General features: G+C 31.6%; 1 protein-coding gene and 1 pseudogene across 1 annotated transcript; one reads left to right on the top strand and one right to left on the bottom strand.

Annotated features, from left to right (window-relative positions):
• Positions 1-4,084: 4,084 nt before the first annotated feature.
• LOC114388040 (protein ROOT HAIR DEFECTIVE 3 homolog 1-like) lies at positions 4,085-12,685 on the bottom strand. Its single transcript, XM_028348376.1, has 23 exons — positions 12,682-12,685; positions 12,116-12,265; positions 11,646-11,712; positions 11,449-11,551; positions 10,863-10,933; positions 10,624-10,687; positions 10,468-10,533; positions 10,305-10,352; positions 10,152-10,214; positions 10,000-10,056; positions 9,656-9,814; positions 9,509-9,577; positions 9,328-9,419; positions 8,706-8,784; positions 8,297-8,462; positions 7,903-8,027; positions 7,281-7,543; positions 7,099-7,195; positions 6,836-7,003; positions 5,795-5,899; positions 5,420-5,514; positions 5,097-5,193; positions 4,085-4,710 (listed from the first exon to the last, which is right to left on the bottom strand). The coding sequence occupies exons 1-23, from the start codon at positions 12,683-12,685 to the stop codon at positions 4,480-4,482; spliced, it is 2,439 nt and encodes an 812-aa protein (XP_028204177.1). The 3' UTR covers positions 4,085-4,479.
• A 4-nt stretch (positions 12,686-12,689) lies between these two features.
• On the top strand, positions 12,690-18,759 carry LOC114388039 (annotated as a pseudogene).
• The last annotated feature ends 175 nt before the right edge of the window (positions 18,760-18,934 follow it).

Here is an 18,934-nt window from a genome sequence, read left to right as displayed (position 1 = left end):
ATATATTTTAAAATTCTTATAAAATATTTAATTTTTTCCCATTATTTGTTTTTATTAAATATTTTAAGTATGAGTGTTTTTTTATTGATGATAATAGCAGTGCATAATATTTTTGGACTTTAATATTCTTACATCATGCATAACAAGTTAATGTGATTATTAATAAGGACATAATTGATACATTAGTAATCTTTTTTAAAAAAATCAATAAATCAACCCAACTAATTAGTTTTATTAATTTGTATTGCCATTGATGTTCAAAGTAGCTTATAATAAGTACCAGGTAGAGTATAGTTTATTTTATATATTAATCTTTTAGATTAAAATTTAGGATAAAATACAACTTCAGTCTTTCTATTTTATGTATTCTACTATTTTTATCCTCCATAAAATTTAATGTAAACTCCATATTCTATTTTTTCTAATTTTTATATAATTTTGTAATTTAAAAATAAAAAATTGTAATACGCTTTGTTTTGTTTCATATTATTACCTCTTTGTAGTATATTAGAAATGTCAATAGGAGGAATTTGAATTTGTGATATTTTCTTCTTTTTTATATCCTTAAGTCTCATTTTCAATCAGCTGGTCAAATTTATATCTCCAATTAAGTATTCGTTTAAATATTAGTGTTCAAAAGTTAAAACAGTAATCTTTTCTCTTCTTATTAATTTTATATTTTGAAATTTAGGAATGTGCATTGAATTTTTATAAATAAATATAAAGATATGTTTTCAATTTTTATTCAGACATAGTCTATAAAAGTCACAGTTTTATAATGCTGAGGTGTCTCAACTCCGACGTAGAAAATTTTGTTGTTCTGATCATTGCCGGTATTGTTTGGTGATTCTGTTTATCAGGTTGACTGGTAATATTAATATTGCCAGACAAATTGGACAATGAATGACCCATTATATTAGTTGATCTACTTGGAGCGTTTGAAATAATTAAGCCCTTCGATTAGGAGATTAATTTGGTATTTTGGATCAGCGAATTAAACAAGTACACTTCACTGTGCAAATTGCAATCTTCATATATACTAGTACGTACGTTTGCATCTAATTAATTATGGGTTGCGTAGAAGCATTTAAACAGAAATTAAAAAGATCAATCTCAATCCAGAAGCATAGTAGTACAAACTACAATTGCTAGCTAGATGCAATAAGCTTAAGACAAATATTTATTATGCCACCTCCTCCCCTAACAATTACGCACAAATTAATGTAGAGGAAAGTATATATACAACCATACGTACAAATATTTTCCAGAAGATGTGCAACTCGTGTATTATTAATAAATGCAAGGATATATATTACTAATTATTGCCTTGTGTTATTGTTTTCATTAATTGCTTCTTCAGGACTTACAGTGCCTTGTGTCTACTATAAGTTGAAAGCTAGCCGAAATAGTCAAGGCTTCTGATTTATGTAGACTATGTAGCAGTATGATTTATCTAAATATATCCGAAGTGAGGAAGACAATATATACTAATTCATCTGAAAACATGGGTATGGAGAGATCTGTTTGTTTGCACCTACATCAAATCCACAACACATGTCCTATCTCCACGCACAACTGCACAAGGTTGGAAGAAAATAATGAGTAATCCCTCTATCCTAAAATAGTATTCATCCTAATTATTCTAAACAGATCAATCAAAAAAATAATAATAATCAACAGATAAAATAGAATAATAATTTTATAAAATTAATTTTATATGTAATAATTAATTCATTTTTAAATTTTGAAGTTAATCGTAAGAGATATAAATAAAAAAAGTAATTAGTGTTATATTAAATAATTAATTAACAATTATATTGGAATAATTTTTTATACCAGTTATAATAAGAACGGAGGGAATAATATATATATAGTAAAAACTGATCAATGAGAAAGTGATCATTTTCAAAAAAAAAAAAATCTTATACTGCAAGGAAATTAAAGTTAGTAATTCAAGAGGAAGAAGGGGTTGATGATTCGTGGTGCATTAATTTCATTTATTTCAACACTAGCCAAAGGCAAACGATATGAATATATTGGTTGCATATACACTGACACACCAAATTGACCCTAAGAATTATTAATTTGAACATGCATGCTAGCTACATGCAAGGTGTGACATAAAAATTATGGTGATTAAGGTGATGTTTGATTTGAGTGTTTATTTTTTGTTTTTATTTTTTTTACAAATAATTTTATTTTAAAATTTTAAGATTTAGAAAATATGTTTATTTTAATTTTAAAAAAATATTTATTATGTTGTCATCACATTTTCACTTTTTCACACAAGACTAAAGACATTGATTTATTATTTTCAGTTTTTAGCTTTTTTTGAAAATATTTTTGTTTTCTAAATTTTGATCAAACTTATTCTCTATTTTTTTAAAAAAAAATGAAAAACAAAAAACACTTTAACCAAACACAAATTGCCATGAGAAAATGGGGGCGTGGTAGAGTTATTACTAGCATAGTAGTTGGATCGATTCTTCTTCCCGGCCGAAAATATAGAATTTTGCAAACTCTAATAATATGTCTATGTCACACTTCTAATGTACTAGAACGTATTTAACCTCTGCTTCAGAGATGAAAAATCAATGGAGTTAAGCTTTAGATTTTACTTCATTAAGATTACGATGTACGCTTCATCTAATAATTTGCTAAAAAATATTGAATTTTATAAATAATCACGAAATAGAACAAAACAAAAGACGAATAATAAAAGTTTTAATATTTTCTTATGGGATACATCGTAAGACTATTAAGAGTATAAAAAAAAATTTTTTTTTTTAGTGACTATCTTTTAGGATCCCTAAAAGAAATCTTCCTTTCTCTAACAGTTATCTATGTAACTGCTAAGAAAGACTTCTGTCTCTAATTTATTAACAGCTTTACAGTACTAAGAAACCTCATTTTTATAATTATTTATTGCCTATTTGAGCTTATTTTATGAAATAAATATTTGGGTAAGTATTAGAGAGATGTTATGAAGATATATAATTTATAATCTAAGTTTTTTTAGTTCATTTCAAAGTTTTCATGATAACTAATAAGCAACTTAAAATTTATAAGAAAAATGTTCAATCATATTTCCTCTTCAACTATGAAAACAATTTATCGTGAGTGCTTATATGATTAACTTTTGAAACAAGAATTTAATTAAATTATTTGCTCATACACGCTTTGTGTTTTAGTATATTATTACTCAATAAATTGGATGATAACAAACACACACACACAAAAAAACTATTAATTTGACTAAACTCCACGAATGCCGAATTCCCAATAAAAAACAACCAACAATTCTTTTTGTCTGATTAGACTCATACCCAATATAATTTCCTAGTCTACTTTCAAACTATTTATGGTGTGCATCCACCACCATAAAATAAGTAACATAAAAAATAAAAAATTATATGCGATTTGGTTGCTTATTCTACATTAGTATACTTGTGTTGTCCCCATCAATATTTGTCAATCACATTTTAAAAGGGTCTTCTTACAAAAGTTGGCGTTGAGCCGAAAAAAAAAAAAAGTGTTCGCTTATCCTCTTGGCGTTAGGTTGGCAATTAAGTGTATGGATCACAAATTTATCAAATTTTCAGAATTCATTATTTCCCATTACTTTTTCTCTTTTTGGGTGACAGTCATTAATTTGATTTGAGAGCTAATAAAGTATATACAAATCTCTTCATATCCTTGCCCTTTTTTGTGTGAATTAAAATTTATAACGACCAAGCTTCACTGAAATCTTTTTATAACTGACAGAATTTAAAGGTCTTTGCCAAAATTTGTGAATGTACTAGTATCATTTTTCTTTATTTCCGGCTATATATATATATTGATAATTTTCCCGAGGCTCATCATAGAAGACTTGATGTTTTGAAAGTTATTATGCAGCACGGCATTCAAGCTAGGGACCAAACCGATCATTGGCACCATGACCGAGCACTATCGACATGTCATCCATTTGCATGTATATATGCATACTTGTTAACCAGACACTCATTTTTGTTGCCACAAAATATCATCCTAAAATTCTAAACAATACAAAACATTGTTTAGTGTCCAAAGTCAAACAAGCTAATTGAAGCAAGCAGTCTATCTTTACTTTCAACCTTGTTAGCATTACAAGTAGCAAACATGATCTTACACGCAGTTGCATCAGTCAAAATCTTAAGAATCTAATATAAACACACGACTCCAACATTTAAACTTTCAGAACACATTCAACTCTTACACACAAAATCATGTAGAATAACCTAAGTTCTCCAATTAACTAAAGAACCCAACTCGAACCGAGATATCTCTAAACAAAACGCAGCCCTCGTGTGCAGCACTCGCATAAAAATTAATACCTTTGAATGTCTTAAAAAATGATCACGAGTAAAAAACTTCGTGGATTAGCAAAAACCCTGCAGAAACCACCATCTTCTAACAGAATAGTTTGCTTTTAAGTAAGATATATATGACTACCTTTACCTACTCATGTTTTGATGAACTCGTATACTCGGCTCCATTGCCCGGTGAAGTTACACTAGATGAAGCACTAGATGAGGTAACTCTACCAGCAGGAATAGCACTTTGATTGTTTTTTGATGGACTTCTCCTAGGATCGTTATTTGCATGGCCCTGTCCCTCCTCTGCTAGTTTTCTGATAAGGTTCATGATAGTTGGAACAAACTTGCTAGACAAGGAGATGATTCCTGGAAGCTGAAAGAAAAAGAAAACATTAGGATACTAAACATATCTGGGAAATAAATCATATGGAAAACCATGTGTTACTTATACATAATTTTGATTAGTGCAAGTAAACTGTAGTTGGGAAATAGTTTCAAGAAATCCTTATAGGAGTATGTAAACCTTAGTTGGGGGTCTGTTTTTTACAAGGCATTTGGTTCCCAAGTTTCAGTTTGTTTTAATTCTAAATTTAAATGATAAAATGTAAGTAATCAAGCACCTAAGTGCGGGCCTATTGGTTGATTAACCTCTCTTTTCAAAAACTAATATTAGGGGAAGTTCAGAAAAGTTACATTTCTTATAAAAAAAATCAAGTCAACGTTTTAAGGAGTGAACAACAAATCATAAAAGCTACTCACAGCTCCATTGCGAAATTCACCCGTAATGTCAAGCTGCGCCCATAGGGCTTTAATGAGAAGATAGCCAACGAAGATGACACCTAAATACAAGGGATTTCTGCCATAAAGAAAAACAAATTTAGGTGAGACCAGTTAAGTTAGACGGTTGGACAAAAGTTAAGAAATTTCTTTAGGCTTGAAAAGGCCCATTCAATAGTTGATTGCAATTCAAACACAAATTACAGAGAAGATATATGGAGAGTTAAGAGCGAATATAAATAGAGCCTTGTTTCTTTCAAAGGAAAAGGTTAGAAAGATATCAAATGGGTAAAGTTGGCTTCCACCTTAAAAGTGTCATAAATTCATTAAATCCAAGAATAATCAAAGCCACAATCGCCCATGGAGGAGGTAACCAGTTGCTGCTACGATTGTTGGCTTCCTGAAATTAAAAATAAACTACATCATCAATAAGTAAAAGTTAGTAAAATGTTTGATCAGTGACAGAAATCAAATGCCTACATAATATGCATCCATGATGTTTTATCATACTAATTATGTCCACTTCTCAACAAATCATCGTGTAATCCTTACACACGAACCTAATCAAGACCGCAAAAGAAATTCATAGGTTTCACATTTCTTATAATTTTTCAATAATAGATTTTCCTATAAATAGAGGAACCTTGAAAATTATAAAAACAATGTATAGAACATCATGCCTGTGCAGAAATGGCCTGAGAGACACAATATTCTGTCTCCATCTTGAATTGCCTCCACAAGGATTTACACTGGACGGGTGTGATCAATGTTTTAGAGGGCGGTACCTACAGAGAAAATTAATTAGAACAAATGATCAGTGACAAGAATATAAAATATACTCAAATTATAAGAACATGCAGGAGATCAAAACACAACATTCTTTAGCCTAAAATATCTATTAATCATTCTTTTCCTTAATAAAATCTCTATCATTCTTCTATTTTCTTGCTCACTTCTTCTGATACAATTGTACCAAACTCGTAAAGAGTTATGTCTAGGAGCCACGGGTACCCAATCACATGGGATAAAAAGGTTTCAATGGTATCTACAAGAATGGAGGTAAGATTAGACTTAATGAAACATATTTGGAAATGTTTTGGAAACCAAAATAATGAAAATTAATTTTATGTAAGTTTATGTATTTTTAATCCTTATGTTTTTTCTTCCATGTCATTATCTTTGATTATGTAATAAGTCAAAATTTGAATTAATTAATTTATTTCAACTATAGTTAAGTGAAAGTAAAAAAAAAATATAAGTTTCTTAAAATTTTTTAGTTTATTATCATTGAAACAAAATTGTGTATGAATTTATTAAGAATGACATAATAGTATGGGGACTACAAAAAATAACTTAAGAAATCCATTTATGGAACATCCATTAGAGGTGCTCTTAGACTCAAGAAATTGGAAGAAGTAATTAAGTTCATGTGCATGATGTGTGATAGATTGTTAGAGTGAAGATCGCCGGAATTCCTCAATTAATTATCGAGGAGCAAAGTTCAATAATTTGGTACAAACTTTTGATTAGGGCTCAAGTTTGTACCAGCATGCGTTCATTTTTGTTTCACTTAGTGTAATTTCCATACGCTCACACCCCATTAGTTCCTATCTCACTTTGGTATCAGATAGAGGGAAGAGATATACTAGTTAATTATCTTCATAGATTGCATTTCTGATCTATCATTTATCAAATATAATATAGCAATAATAAAATTGCACCTGATCCCAAGTGCTTGAAGCTAGTGGCTTAACTGCCGTCATGCTCTTATCTTTAGCAGAACTGCTTGATGAATCTGCTAATGCAACTATTAATGTTTTCTCAATATCATAAATGTCATCACCATCTTCCAAGCGAATTACAGCCATTACAGACAGCAACTTTAAGCACTGTAAATTATTAAATTTGGTTAAAAAGGTATCTCTAATCTCAAATGTAATACAAACTCAGGTAACAATATGTGAATCTTAATTATATGTCATACCGAAGAGCGGGCAGACTTGGTGATTGCTCGAACATCTTCTTTTCCCGTCCAAATACGAGGCATTGAATCAGAATCATGACTAAACAATGTCAAAAACCTGCTTTGAAATTTAAGATAAGTGCCTCTAAAGCAAAACTCAACAAGTCTAACAAGTCAACTTAAATGTTGCATAAGTTTCATACCTGTCCTTCATACGGATTAGAACTCTGCCAGCTTCTTCCCTAGCCTTGGCTTCTATCACACCCTTTGCATAATCATCTAAACTCACAATCATGCTCTTTTTTGTTTGTTCATCCACATCAAATCTGATAAGTTCAACACAGAACCCAGAAACAGCTGATTGAGTCTCATGATTAAGAAGTTTCCTTATTGATGGCCAAGTATCACTATTAGCTGCATCCAATAGAGTTTCAACAGGTGCAGACAAGGCCTCTTTCAGTTTTTCCTGCAAGAGTACTATAATCAACAAACTTCCCACGAAGTTAGCCAGTCATCTATAGAAACACAGCAAACTTCCACCAAGTGTCACAAAGCAGACAAACTCCATATAAATTTTGACTTGCTATAATTAATAGGCACAATATTGACATTAGTACATTGTATCAAACTATCAACCAACACATTTTCTCCCCGGTAACTATGGTGGAAACTTTTCTAGTTCTGATTTCATATAACCATCTAAAAGATTTCAAATATTGTTCATTTGGTCTATTTGGCACAAACATATATCATCTGCAATATTACAAGTGCTATTGAGCTCAAATACACTCAAGAATTTGTGAAGCATGAATCTCAAACATGTACCTCATATGATGAAACAAGTTCTGACATCTTAGAAGCTCGTACAGATGCAACATGTGCATCAATATCACGCTGTAGCTTCTCCCTTACTTTAGATGTATCCCAGTTTGCTATTTCAATAACAACATCTGCAAGGATAATATATCAGTGCCAAATTGTAATTCACTAAAGTGAGTTAGATGCATACTTGCAACAAATAAGTTTAAATCTCTCAGTAGATTATTGGAATGAACAAAAAAGTTAGCAATTATGCTCTCAGCACCAATTTAATAATGATACACAATCAACTTCATGTATATCCATCTCTTTGGGTCACTCTTTTCCTTTCCAAGATATTGGGCATTCAACTTTAATCTGTTGATGTCTAATAAAAAAGGATAGACAGATTTCTCAATACCTGCACATCCTTCGTCAAACTGAGCCATATAAATCTCTATGCACTTATTGGCAGCAGAAGAAAACCCTTCCCCTCCATTCAATGCCTTGTCAAATGCTTCCTTAAACTTATCCAAAATTCCGGACCTCATATGTCCCAGCACAATTTGGAATGTTGGTTGGACAAGCTACCAATTGAAAAGGCATTAAGGAAAATATAACAACATTATAAATCTAAGAATTATCACAAATCTCCAAAAGCATTTAAGAAAAATAAACATGACAATTCAATATCTCAACTAGTCATTATTATTTCAACATCATCAATTTTTGTTTCTCTTTCGATAATCACTGGCTAATTCATTTATGTTAACATAAAAGAAAAGGTCAAACAATCATGATTGCACAAAAATGAAGTTCAGAATAATTACTTGAAACAGTTTTTCTTGAAGTTGCTTTTGTTTTGCAGATCTCACACCTTCGTCAAAATAGTTGGCTTCAGCATCATACCTAGAGTAAAAGAAAATATCTCAATATACCTTCAGTTCACATCAAGTAATTTTCATATATAATGTTTCAACAACATGCATGACAGGTCCCTGGAAGTTAAAGAAATAGTTACAAAGTAGTTATAGAATTAGTATGGTGCTGTTAGTAATAAGGCTCACCTTTAATAGTAGAACGAGATTCATATTGAATTGCTAGCTTTGGGGAAATTAAGCAGTAGCTCAGTTGTAGAAAGGGAAAGCCCTTTTTTGAAGGAAAGGCCATTATAAGTAACTCTCTCCTTTTAATATGTTTAAATAAAGATTTCCTGCCCTCCTAATTCTTTGTAATCATCTTTTCTTTGCCTTAATTTCTTCTTTTGTATAATAATAATAATGGTCTTTAATTAAAAAAAAAAGTGACAATCTAATCAACAAAGCAAAGACCAAGTATTTCCAAACAAAAATAATGTAAAGCTACCAAAGTTAGCAGGGTTATAATATAGCATCAGCATGGTATTCAATAAATGAGCCATAAAAGAAATATCATAAAATTAGCTATACTCACTCAGAAAGACAAGCAATAAGGAGTGAATTGAGCTTTTTCCCAAATTCAGAAATAGGGCCAGATTGCACAGCCTCTTCCAACTCACACCAATCCTGAGTTATAATCACAATGTAATTTCCATGGCTTTAGTACTTAAGATTGTCAAGCGTTGGACAACTATACAAAATAGAAATGTAAATACCTTATTTGTAGCAAAAAGGTCATATTTCTCGTTAGCAATTTCTTCACATCGTACAGTAGCTACCATTACCTACAGGTGGGTGGATCATAATAATTAATAAAATCAAGATACATGTAAAACAAAAGCAGTAGAACTCTAGATATTTACCTTGTGTGCAGGAAGGTCGAGATCCTTGTTCTCTTTAATGATTTTCCAGATTTCTTGAGCACTAAAAGAAAAGCCTGAAGCAGGAACTACTCCACGCCGATCCCCTGCAAGCCCACCTGGAGCAATAGAATGATAGAATCGTTGCCTCAAGTTGGCAACCTACATTTAAGATTAATCAGAATCAACAATATATGCAAATTAGAGTACTTAAATGGCTAACTTTTTTTTACACTATGAAAGCTAAACTAATACACACACTAAGCGACATTAGCCACCCATGCTGATAATTGATCATTCAATACGAACAACATGCAAACCAAAAGGAAGCTAGTACTAATTCATACCTGCTCCTTAAATTGTTCTTCCTTTTCTTCGAAACTAGAAAGAGCAACAACTTCAACCTGGTCATTTGTAGCCAAGTGCAAAGAATTAGTACTATAAAAGTCCAATACAACTCTATTATGTGTAAGTGAACATTAATAAGTTAAGTGATTACAATGAAAAATTCACTTAATGGGGTTTCTTTGTGAGCATCTGGTTTAGGAACAGAATCCCATATCTGCCAAGTAAAAAGTAGAGAAATAAAGGTTAACAAAAAAATTGGATACCTATTTGATAACATCATATAAAAGTGAGATCACTGCATTACCTTCTGAATATCTTCTCTCAAAACAGGTTCTAAATTTTCAAGTGGTGTCTACGAAAGGAAAAGGTTAACCACATAGTAAATAAAGATATATAAACAATAAAAAATGAAATACAGGAAAATATTTAGAATTATCAAAACAAGCAGCAACATTTTGCTGTCACACCTTTGTCTTATCACGTATGACAAACAACATTGTTGTTTTGCGTGGACTAAACAATCTCATCATGACCTGAAAGCAAATACAAGCATGCAATTAGATAAATAACAACTTTTTAGATTGGAAACTGTTGCTTGTAGTCAATAGGTTATTGAATGATACCTGAAACACAGTTTTTAAAAGCGGCTTATTTGCAGCTTGTTCGCGACCAATGTCATGACACCACCTTTACAAATAATAAAGGGGAGGAAAGATCAATTGCGCGAAGAAAGAAGATTTGACTTTAAAAAAAACATTAAAACAAAGAAGTACAACAGTTACATACTTACTCGAACTTTAAATTTTTTAGCATAAGTCTATATTAAAAATAATTAAAAGGAAGGAAGCGTAAAAGAACTCACATGTTTATTAGCACTATATCAGAAATAGCCAAAGCAAATAAAGCACTCTGCTTTTCAAATGTAGTATCATCCTGGGGGGAAAACGATTTCAGTATAATGGAGAAACAACCAAAGGCAGAAGTATCATTTCTCATTTCTCTTTGTTCTAATATTTCCTAATGGAAGATTAATTACATGTTTGAATAGCCAAAAGTTCTGTATCATTGACTATTATTAATCCACTATAGTGCAAATGCAAAACCAGAAAGATTGCAGAGTTATGTATTCTTGTCAACTTACTAAAATACATAAATGTAATGAAACTAAGAGATAGTTGAATCCTCTCATTTAGCATTGCTAACAAAAATTTAAAGTATTATTTCACAAGGAAAAAATAAATAATTAAACATTACCCGCAAAAATCATGAGCAAATAAGAATATTGCAAATTATCATAAAAAAGGTATTATGTACTGTGTTCCACTGGGGCTACAAACACATTAACATATATGCATTGCCAAGATATGATATAAATAAAAATGCAAAAGGCAACAGACTCTAGATCATGACCGGAATGGTCAAGGAAAGTTAAGGTGAGAAAAAACCACCTCTCCACGTTCTCTTCCATCAGTACCCTCCAAATCCATCACAAGTGTACAAGGCTCTATCCCAACACATCTAGCCATCCAAATTCCTCTGGTTGTTTGAGACCTGAAAACAAACACGTCCTATCAGGTTCACCTTGTTAATTGTGATAGCCAGATTGGACTGTTGAAGTGAATGAATGGGGGTTGTAGAAACATGCCTTCCCTTAAATGCATCCATCTCTGTGAAGTTAGTACAAAACAAACTATTTAAGAGCGTGCTCTTGCCTGTCCAAACCAAAGAAAAAGGTCAACAATTTAAGCATCCCTTCATAGAATAAAATCAATAAGATAAAATTCTCAAAGGGGGGGATTAAGAAAAGGATCAAAGTGGTTGAACTTAATCATTAGAAATCACTAGTATATGTATAGGTAATTTAGTCATAAACCTATACCAAAGATCAACTTTAAGTTATTGCTCACTTGTCAGCTGTAACACACAAGGCACAAACACGAAACATCAATTTTATATTCCCAATTCCCATCAATCTTAATATACAATCACCTCTAGCATTCAGTATGAAGTAAAAATATATATATTAATAAGATACACATCCTCAAGTGCAAATTGACTGGTAACAAATCAGCTTATGAAAATAATAAGAAACGAAATTGAGATCACGAAGCATACCACTACTTTGTGGACCCATAATAGAAACCACGGCATAGGAAAGCCCACACTCACTTAATTTAACCTCTTTCATGAAGTTTTCAATCCCGGCAACATTGAAGGCACCATCTCCATCAATAAGTTGAGTGGAACAACATTTCTCATTGTTCGCTGTATAAGCACATACTCAATCTTAGTTGAGACAAAAATTAGAAGCACAAAACTTGTACAATTTTCAAGCACACATTAAATTAGGTGTCACCTCAACATTTTACTTTCACGTATAAACAATAAAGATGTATAATTTTGCCATGTTACGGATCAAATGGCCAAGATTAATCAAATCAAACCAACATCAATTAATAACAAACTAATCTTAACTTGAAAACTGGAAAAATATTTATAAATAAATAACTGAAAATATCGTTATCCGTTATAGCTAGCCACTAACACCATTAATATTTGATGGCAATTGTAATAAACGGAAATTACAAAAAAAAAAAAAAAAGGAGTTACTATAGAAGGCTTTGATGAGTATATTTACGTAGAAAATGCATGCATGAATGAGGGAAATGAAAGAGACGTACCCATTTGAATGTATCGCGATTTGGATTTGAAGCACGAAAAAAGGTTAAGAGAAGGTGCGATCTCTCATCTTACAGGGATCATTGCCATTTCGTTTTCGTGATAAACTATCCTTCAAACTGTCTCTGCCTAATGAAATACATTTGCCTCCCCTTGTTTCTGCCATACAACACAACACTTTTTTTTTTGGTGTTAAACACTTTTACTTTTCTTTGTTTTTCTGGAAAATAATTCTTGTGTGGTAACAAAAATATCACTTACATTTTGACTAATTTATGCATCTTTAAATTTGGAAACAACATTTTGATTGAATAACTCTTTTTTTTCCCTTCTGATTCTCAACGTCAGATTGAAGTTTATACCATGTAATTCTTTTTAAAAGAAAAAAATAACTATTATTCTATTAAATAATAATTTTATTGTTGTTTAAAATTTTCAATTTTAATACTTATTATGTAGATATGCATTAAAAGCAGTATCGTGCTGTTGGTCTAACTCCAATTCAAAACTTACAGACGAAAAACAAAATATAGCTAGAAGAGAAAATTCATTAAAAGTAGTTCTGGACGTATATTAATCTTTCATAAAATCAATGAATACTTTATATTAATATATGATAAAAGGAATACTAAAACAATTTTATCCTCCCCTTCTCTAAGGATAGGTTTTTCATAGGATTCGAAACAGAAACCTTCAAACAGATGATTATCTTTAACATATTCTTATGAAATTGATGAAAATGTATATAATAATGCATGGTATGGTCTCATTTTTATGCTTGGGAGTGCCTCCTGAAACCCAATTTAAAAGCATTAGGACATGTTTTTATGGACCCAGCCGTCCGCAATTAAAATCTTAGTGAAGTCAAAGGGTGAAGACTATTGCATTACGTCATTCTCGTACTAATAATAATGAGAATAATAATAATAATAATATACAACAATAACTAATATACAATATAAAAATCAACCCGACCAAAATTGTTAACAAGATTTTGGTAATGTCTAGTAGTATTAGGGATTGAACCCGAGAGCTTAGGGATATGGATTTTTTTATTTTTATTTTTTACAAATTTTGATAGTGTTTCCTACTTCCTAGTGTGAATTGAACAATGACAAAAATTAATAATTTAATCATACATTAAATAATAAAAAAAGTTATTCTATATACTCAATTATTCACCTCCAACGTTATATATGATAAGTTTTATAATTTTTAAAATAATTATTTTAAAGTAGTTTAAATGATAATTTTTTATTGAATAATAATATAAGATTATTTTACACTAACAGTGTATAAATATTAAACTTTAAATAATAATATTTTTATATTATTAGTACATTTAATTAATTTTTATATTTATTTATATGTTTTTTTCTCACACCATTTATGTCAAATTTCTATTTTAGCAACATTATTTTGTAAATTTTAAGTAAATACTATCATAATATATATTAAAGAAATTAGATAAAGTATTTTTTTTATTTTAATAGTACTACTTCTTTGTCATTTTTACAAATATTACTGTTCTATATTAAAAATTGAAATAAAATAGATTTGCTTAATAGTTGGAGTACGAAAACTTTGGAGAATGTGAGGCGAGTGGAAGTGGAAGTACAAATGAAATGAATGGGCAGAAGACAGAGAGAGTGGAAGTGTCTGGTTCTTGCAGGTTCTCTCCTTGGCTTCTTAGGGCAGATGGGGTCCTCTGCTAGAGCAAGCCACTTTCAGGAACCGTCACCGTCTCTATCTTTCCGAACAGGTCGCTCTTTAACTACTTTTCCTTTCCTTTCATTTCAAATTTTACTTACTCTCTTCTTATCTTCTCAGACTGATGGCAGTGTTCCCAATACTCTTGTTAAACCCAGGGTTGCTGCAGAGGTTACCACCTCTCTTACTGTTATTATGTTTCTAATTTATTTATTAATAATTAATACTTACCCCCTTAATTTACCTTTCTTTCTGTCTTAATCTTCCAGTTTAATGAAGAAGCTCGCTCTCCCTTTTTCAAGAAGTACAAAACTGTATTACATCCTGGCGAGGTATGTTTCTGGCTTAGTTATGGTGGGAACCACACTTTTCACCTTTATCACAGCCATTTATAATCAGTATTTTTAAATCTCAAATAGCTGCCCGTAGTGGCCAGCCCCAAAGTTAACTGGAGTTTACAACAACTCACACACATTATTCAACCAAGTGAGGTCTGAGGTAGACTATACCGTTCTGCTACAACAGTCCCTGTAGTGGGCAGGGGCTGCTCCACCACTGTAGTGCGCTATTTTAAATTTTATTTACTGTCTGCAAAGTTTGTTTATAATTTACTTGAGCATTGGGTTTAGTTACTTATTTTTTTTTCAGGTGAATAGAATCAGGGAGTTTCAGCAAAACAGTAAGATAGTAGCTACTCACACGGATTGTCCTGAGGTGAAGCAATGCCTTTTATGTTTCCTTTTCACTGTCAAATTAGAATATCGTTATGTCTAGTATTTGAATTTTTATCCTCAATTTTTCTGTCAATGAACTAGTCAAAGTTTGATAACTGAATTATAATTTTCTTTTTTGTAAAACAGGTACTTATATGGGATGTTGAAACTCAACCTAATCGTCATGCTGTTCTGGGGGCTACCACTTCTCGTCCAGACTTGGTATGTTTTCATACATTCTTTTTCTTACAAAATTTGGTTCTTCCACACCTTTATTCATAAGTCAGGCTCCTGAAATATTAAGCCATACCTTTTTGTAGGTATTAACTGGTCATAAGGATAATGCTGAATTTGCTCTGGCTATGTGCCCAACTGAACCCTTTATTCTTTCTGGAGGTTGGAGTCTTTTTATTGCCTTCTCATCACAAAAGATGTCAAGTTTATTTTCCATTAGTTTAAATTTCTTACAATGTTTTTAAATAATTGTTATTGTGCTGCCATAACACTCTAACATGGCGTTTGCTGATCAAAAAAAAAAACTCTAACATGGCGTTTTTCGATCCCCTCTGCCATGGGCAATTTGTGAAGGGAGGCCTGCTATGGTTGCACCTTAGGCCAGAATAGTGTGCTTATATGGGTGAATTCTGGCCTTCCGCCATTGATAATGGATTGAACTGTCAAATTTCAATTTCAAACTATGTTTTGGATATCTGTCAAATATTAATGGATTGACTTGCTTATTTCCATATTGTTTTTCTCCTTTTCTATTTTGTTGTTTTCTGATGTACTTCCTTCACTTTTTTGTCGCTGAATTGTAGTGCACAGGAGTTCTGTAGTGTAGGTGATGATTCTCACCTTATACTCTGGGATGCACGACTTGGATCTGCTCCAGTTGTTAAGGTTTAAATTCTTCAGTTCATCTACATTATTGTTGATTTCTTCATGTTTCAAAACACCCAATGGTAATAGCTAAAATTAGTCAAGAGATAAGAAAAATATTCTAAGTTTGGCACCATCACAAACATCCCATCACTTGTGGAATTTGAATTGCATAAAGAGTTTGGTGGCTTGTGAATAATGAACCTAACCCTTGGCAGTACAAATGCTCATAAATTTTGTTACTATTACTAATATTTATTCTAAGAGGAAAATGACTTGAGTACAACTTATGTTTTTAATTGAGGTTTTGTTACATTTGAATATTTGGCATATTTGAAAATATGGTTTTTCATAAATCCCATCTGTTTTTTTTTTTGTGCATATATATATTGTCATTTGGGTTTGATACTTTTTTTTTCTTTCAATTACTATTATGCAACATTAGTAATTTAGATTTGAATATTCTTACATTTCCCTTCTTTTTTTTTTTTGCCCCATGTTTATCTTTTAAGCAGGTTGACAAGGCGCATAATGGAGATCTTCATTGTGTTGATTGGAGTCCTCATGATATAAATTTTATCCTGACTGGGTATCCCCTGCCCCTGACTATTTGAATGAACATGAAATAAGCTCTGATTTTTCTTTATTTGAAGCTATCTTTTTTAGTTCTTAATGCTTTTAATGGGTTTGACTTAGAATAGAAATTAGTTGCTTTTATTTAGCTACTGAAACAGTTTATTTGCCTTTTGAATCCTCATATTTTTTGTTGCTTTGGATTCAGTTCTGCTGATAATACAATTAACATGTTCGATCGTTGAAATCTTACAAGTGGTGGAGTTGGATCACCTATCTATAAATTTGAAGGTCATGATGCAGCAGTCCTCTGTACAGGTGGCTGGAGGATCCCACCTTGTTTCTTTTAATTGCAGTTTTAATGTGCACTTCAGTTTTGGGCATTGTAATTGAGTGCTTGTTAACCTACAATTTTGATCTGTTTCAGTGGAGTCCTGACAAGTCATCTGTATTTGGAAGTACTGCTGAAGATGGTATTTTAAACATCTGGGACCATGACAAGGTTTGAACTCTAAAATTTTTTCAAGTCATAGACCTTTTTGTCCCATGCCACCTCTCTTTTTATGAAATGTGAATTTGTATATTATACTAATACTAATCAAATGTAGATCTTATGGACTTAAAAATTTTATTTGAGTGCTAGAGCTACTGAAAAACCTGAATTCACAGGCCTTTTTGTTATTGTTGTTTAAGCCCTTCCAGGAAAAATAAGAGATCTAAATGCCGCACATCAGAAATATTTGGAAGAATCTTTTTGCTTATCTGTTTTTATTTCCAACTGGGCTAGTCCTATCATGATAATTTAGTTTTCTGAATTATCACTGCTTGCTAAAGTCATGCATAGAATCCTGTTGGCAGGAAAAAAATGGACCTTTTTGTAAAAATCAAGATGAGGTTTGATGGGCTATAGCTATTCTATCACTCTTGCTTATTGTATTTTTAATTTTTTATGATTGATGGTGATGCCAGAATTTTGTTTTTCCTATATTGCATGTTTGTTTTTGTTATCTAAAATTTTTGGTGTCAAGCTAAAAAACTACTATTAGGTTGGTAAAACAACAGACTCTGCTAGTTCAAAAGCATCAAATACTCCCCCTGGTTTATTCTTTCGACATGCTGGGCATAGGTATGATATCAAATGGTTGTGTGCTTTCATTTCTTTATTCAGTTCATTGGAATTCAACATTATGTTTAAGCTGTTTGAGTTTTTATTGCAACTGGAACTGTTCAATTGCACAATATTGTAATTTGCTGTGATGTAATATTTGACTGTTGACAAAGTAAATACTCTGTGCCAACCATGCAACACTGATGGATCTTATTAATAATAATGTTTCAATACGATGTGTACTTGTGCATTCAGGGACAAGGTTGTTGACTTCCACTGGAATGCATCTGATCCATGGACAATTGTTAGTGTTTCTGATGATTGTGAAAGTAGTGGTGGAGGGGGCACCCTACAGGTAACAGAAATTTATGGCATCTTTTGGATTTCTCGTCCATAACAGATTGTGGCACAAGTGGGGTTGAATTTTGCCAAACCTAGTTATACTCCCTTGTTTGACTTATTGTATAAAGTAGTGGGTTTCTGATTGTTCCCATGAATTTCTTGATTTTATTATTATGTGAAAAGGAAATTGTAAAATGCCGGAGATATGAAAATATTCTGATATGTATCATAGGTTTTGGTCATTATTGTGCATGTAATATAACTAAAGCTTTTTTCTTTTTCCCAATTCTTTATGATGCAGATATGGCGGATGATAGAGATATAATATATCGACCAGAGGAAGAGGTGCTCACTGAGCTGGATAAATTCAGATCACATATTTTTGGATGCAACTCATGACATCTTGTAGAAACTATAACTTTCAACTCATGCCAGGATTGAGTAGAATGTTACTCGATCTAGGTTACAAGAAAATATTAGAATGTAAAAAACGACATGATACATCCTTCATCTGAGGGAAACTCTTTAAACATTTCGATGTTCTATTCTTGTTTTAACGTCAGCTCTCACCCAAGCAAAATAGGAAACACGTTTTGCATCTTTTGTTTGGAATAGAAGGTATATGATTTTAAGGGGAAAAAAATAGTTACAACAATTTTTTTATTGAGCGTGGGTTTTTGCCAGTAAAAAAACGTACTTGTGTGCGGCAGTTCCTGCTTTACATGTTCTTAATCAAATGTTGGTATTTTAGTTCAGTACTTAATTGGGGTGTCTTTCAAGTTCTCTTCATTTGCACTTATTATTATGATTTTTTTACCACTTCAGATTATTTTTTTTGGTTATACTGCATCGTATGAGCTTGTTCGCTTCAGTTTGACACGACATCCATGTCCATTGCAGAAGCTATTGTTTGTAACTTTGTATGATCAC

The sequence above is a fragment of the Glycine soja genome, chromosome 15, assembly GCF_004193775.1.
Source record: "Glycine soja cultivar W05 chromosome 15, ASM419377v2, whole genome shotgun sequence".
NCBI classification, from domain to species: Eukaryota; Viridiplantae; Streptophyta; class Magnoliopsida; order Fabales; family Fabaceae; genus Glycine; species Glycine soja.
Note: the sequence above shows the minus strand (reverse complement) of the source record. Positions and strands in the feature narration are given on the sequence as shown.

Coding starts and splice junctions, on each gene's coding strand:
- LOC114388040 (XM_028348376.1), bottom strand. Junction 10,934..11,448: donor ATGGAAGAGAACGTGGAGAG/GTGGTTTTTTCT, acceptor TTTTCCCCCCAG/GATGATACTACATTTGAAAA. Junction 10,534..10,623: donor TTTTAAAAACTGTGTTTCAG/GTATCATTCAAT, acceptor ATTTGCTTTCAG/GTCATGATGAGATTGTTTAG.